Below are 1,279 nucleotides of genomic sequence, written 5' to 3'. Positions count from 1 at the left end.
TTTGATTGACATCAGCTTTGTGTTGAAATTGGTTTGGTTGATTTAATTTTCCCTCCCTTCGTTTCCCCCCCCCCCTCAGATGAATTTTGTTGTAGCTATGAGAATCCTTGAGTTTGAGTTATATAAAGGCTTTTTGTAACTTGTGCCTGTCACAGTAATTTGCCTTCAAGTGCTTTGGAAAAAAGTAATTTCTATGTGTACTTTGTAATGTTTTGTAAGGCTGTTTTAGATTTTTGGCGGAGGATTATTTTTTATTGAACTAGATTTGGTTCTTCTTACAAGTATACTGAACCCTTATTTTTGTGTATTTTTAAACCTGTTCTTGACTACACTTTAACTAGCCCAAGGACAGATGGTCTGTAATAAACTGCATAGTTAAGCTGTATTTTGTAATTGGTCACAATGTGTAATAAATTGGTGTAAACCAAAGACTTGAGCACATTTATTTTTATCAAATATCAACATCACAAAACCTCTATGTGGAACAAACAGCAGATTTACAAACATTTCTTTTTCTCCGGTTTGGTAGAAGATCTTTGCTCACAAACAGTTCAATCCTTTTGGGTTGCTTGACAGATTTCTTCCATACAATATATACATAATTTAAAAATCCTAGTTTCCATGGCAACTCAAGTTCCAGACTGAAATATGCTTAACTTTTATTCACACAATTTTTTTTTTTTTTCCTCCCTCTCTGTAAATCAAGAAAAGTTCTGACATCTAGCTTAGTTTGCAGTCTCTTAATACAAAGGCACACAGAACACAAAGTGAACAGAGATTCAATAGAAAAAAAAAGTTTTTCCTCCTGGAAAAGGCAGGTCGACTGAGTGTAACAACACGGAGCTGAACAACGGAGGGAAAAGAAAAGGCTTGGTCCTAAAACAGCAGGACACCGTCAGAAGTGCGTACACGTTGTTGTCCTTCGAAGGCCGAGTAACGACTCCTCGTCTCCGGGACTTCTGTCTTACCTCGGTCCGGTCCTCGACTCAAGACGCTGAAAAAGTGCAAAGTTCTCTGAACGTCCGGCAACGTTTTATCCATTTAAGGGATCTTGACGGTCGTTTTACACAGTTCACAAAGAGCAGCCCGCCATGTACTTCCCTGTAAAAGAGATCATAAAAGATGAATGTGCAAAGAGGAAACGCTCTGCCAACGTAAACCACAAACTAAAGTCATGTGTGCAAAAGCTTCCAGCAGCGTCATTATCTGGTTCAACTGAATAACAAGATTTTAGTAATATTCAGCATGTTGAAACATTCCTCTCTATTTATTCACACAG

At 37.8% G+C, this 1,279-nt stretch overlaps 1 protein-coding gene across 2 annotated transcripts in view; it reads right to left on the bottom strand.

Moving 5' to 3' along the window:
• Positions 1–429: 429 nt before the first annotated feature.
• fcho1 (FCH and mu domain containing endocytic adaptor 1) overlaps positions 430–1,279 on the bottom strand; it is a 61,999-nt gene continuing 61,149 nt past the window's right edge. For both annotated transcript variants that reach the window (XM_067596470.1, XM_067596471.1), the window contains exon 27: positions 430–1,101. In XM_067596470.1, the coding sequence (XP_067452571.1) occupies positions 1,073–1,101 (29 nt within the window). In that variant the 3' untranslated portion in view covers positions 430–1,072. The remainder of the gene's footprint in view (positions 1,102–1,279) is intronic.

The sequence above is a fragment of the Thunnus thynnus genome, chromosome 8 (genome assembly GCF_963924715.1).
Source record: "Thunnus thynnus chromosome 8, fThuThy2.1, whole genome shotgun sequence".
NCBI lineage: Eukaryota > Metazoa > Chordata > Actinopteri > Scombriformes > Scombridae > Thunnus > Thunnus thynnus.
The sequence above is the reverse complement of the archived record's forward strand: the minus strand, read 5'-3'. Positions and strand labels throughout refer to the sequence as shown.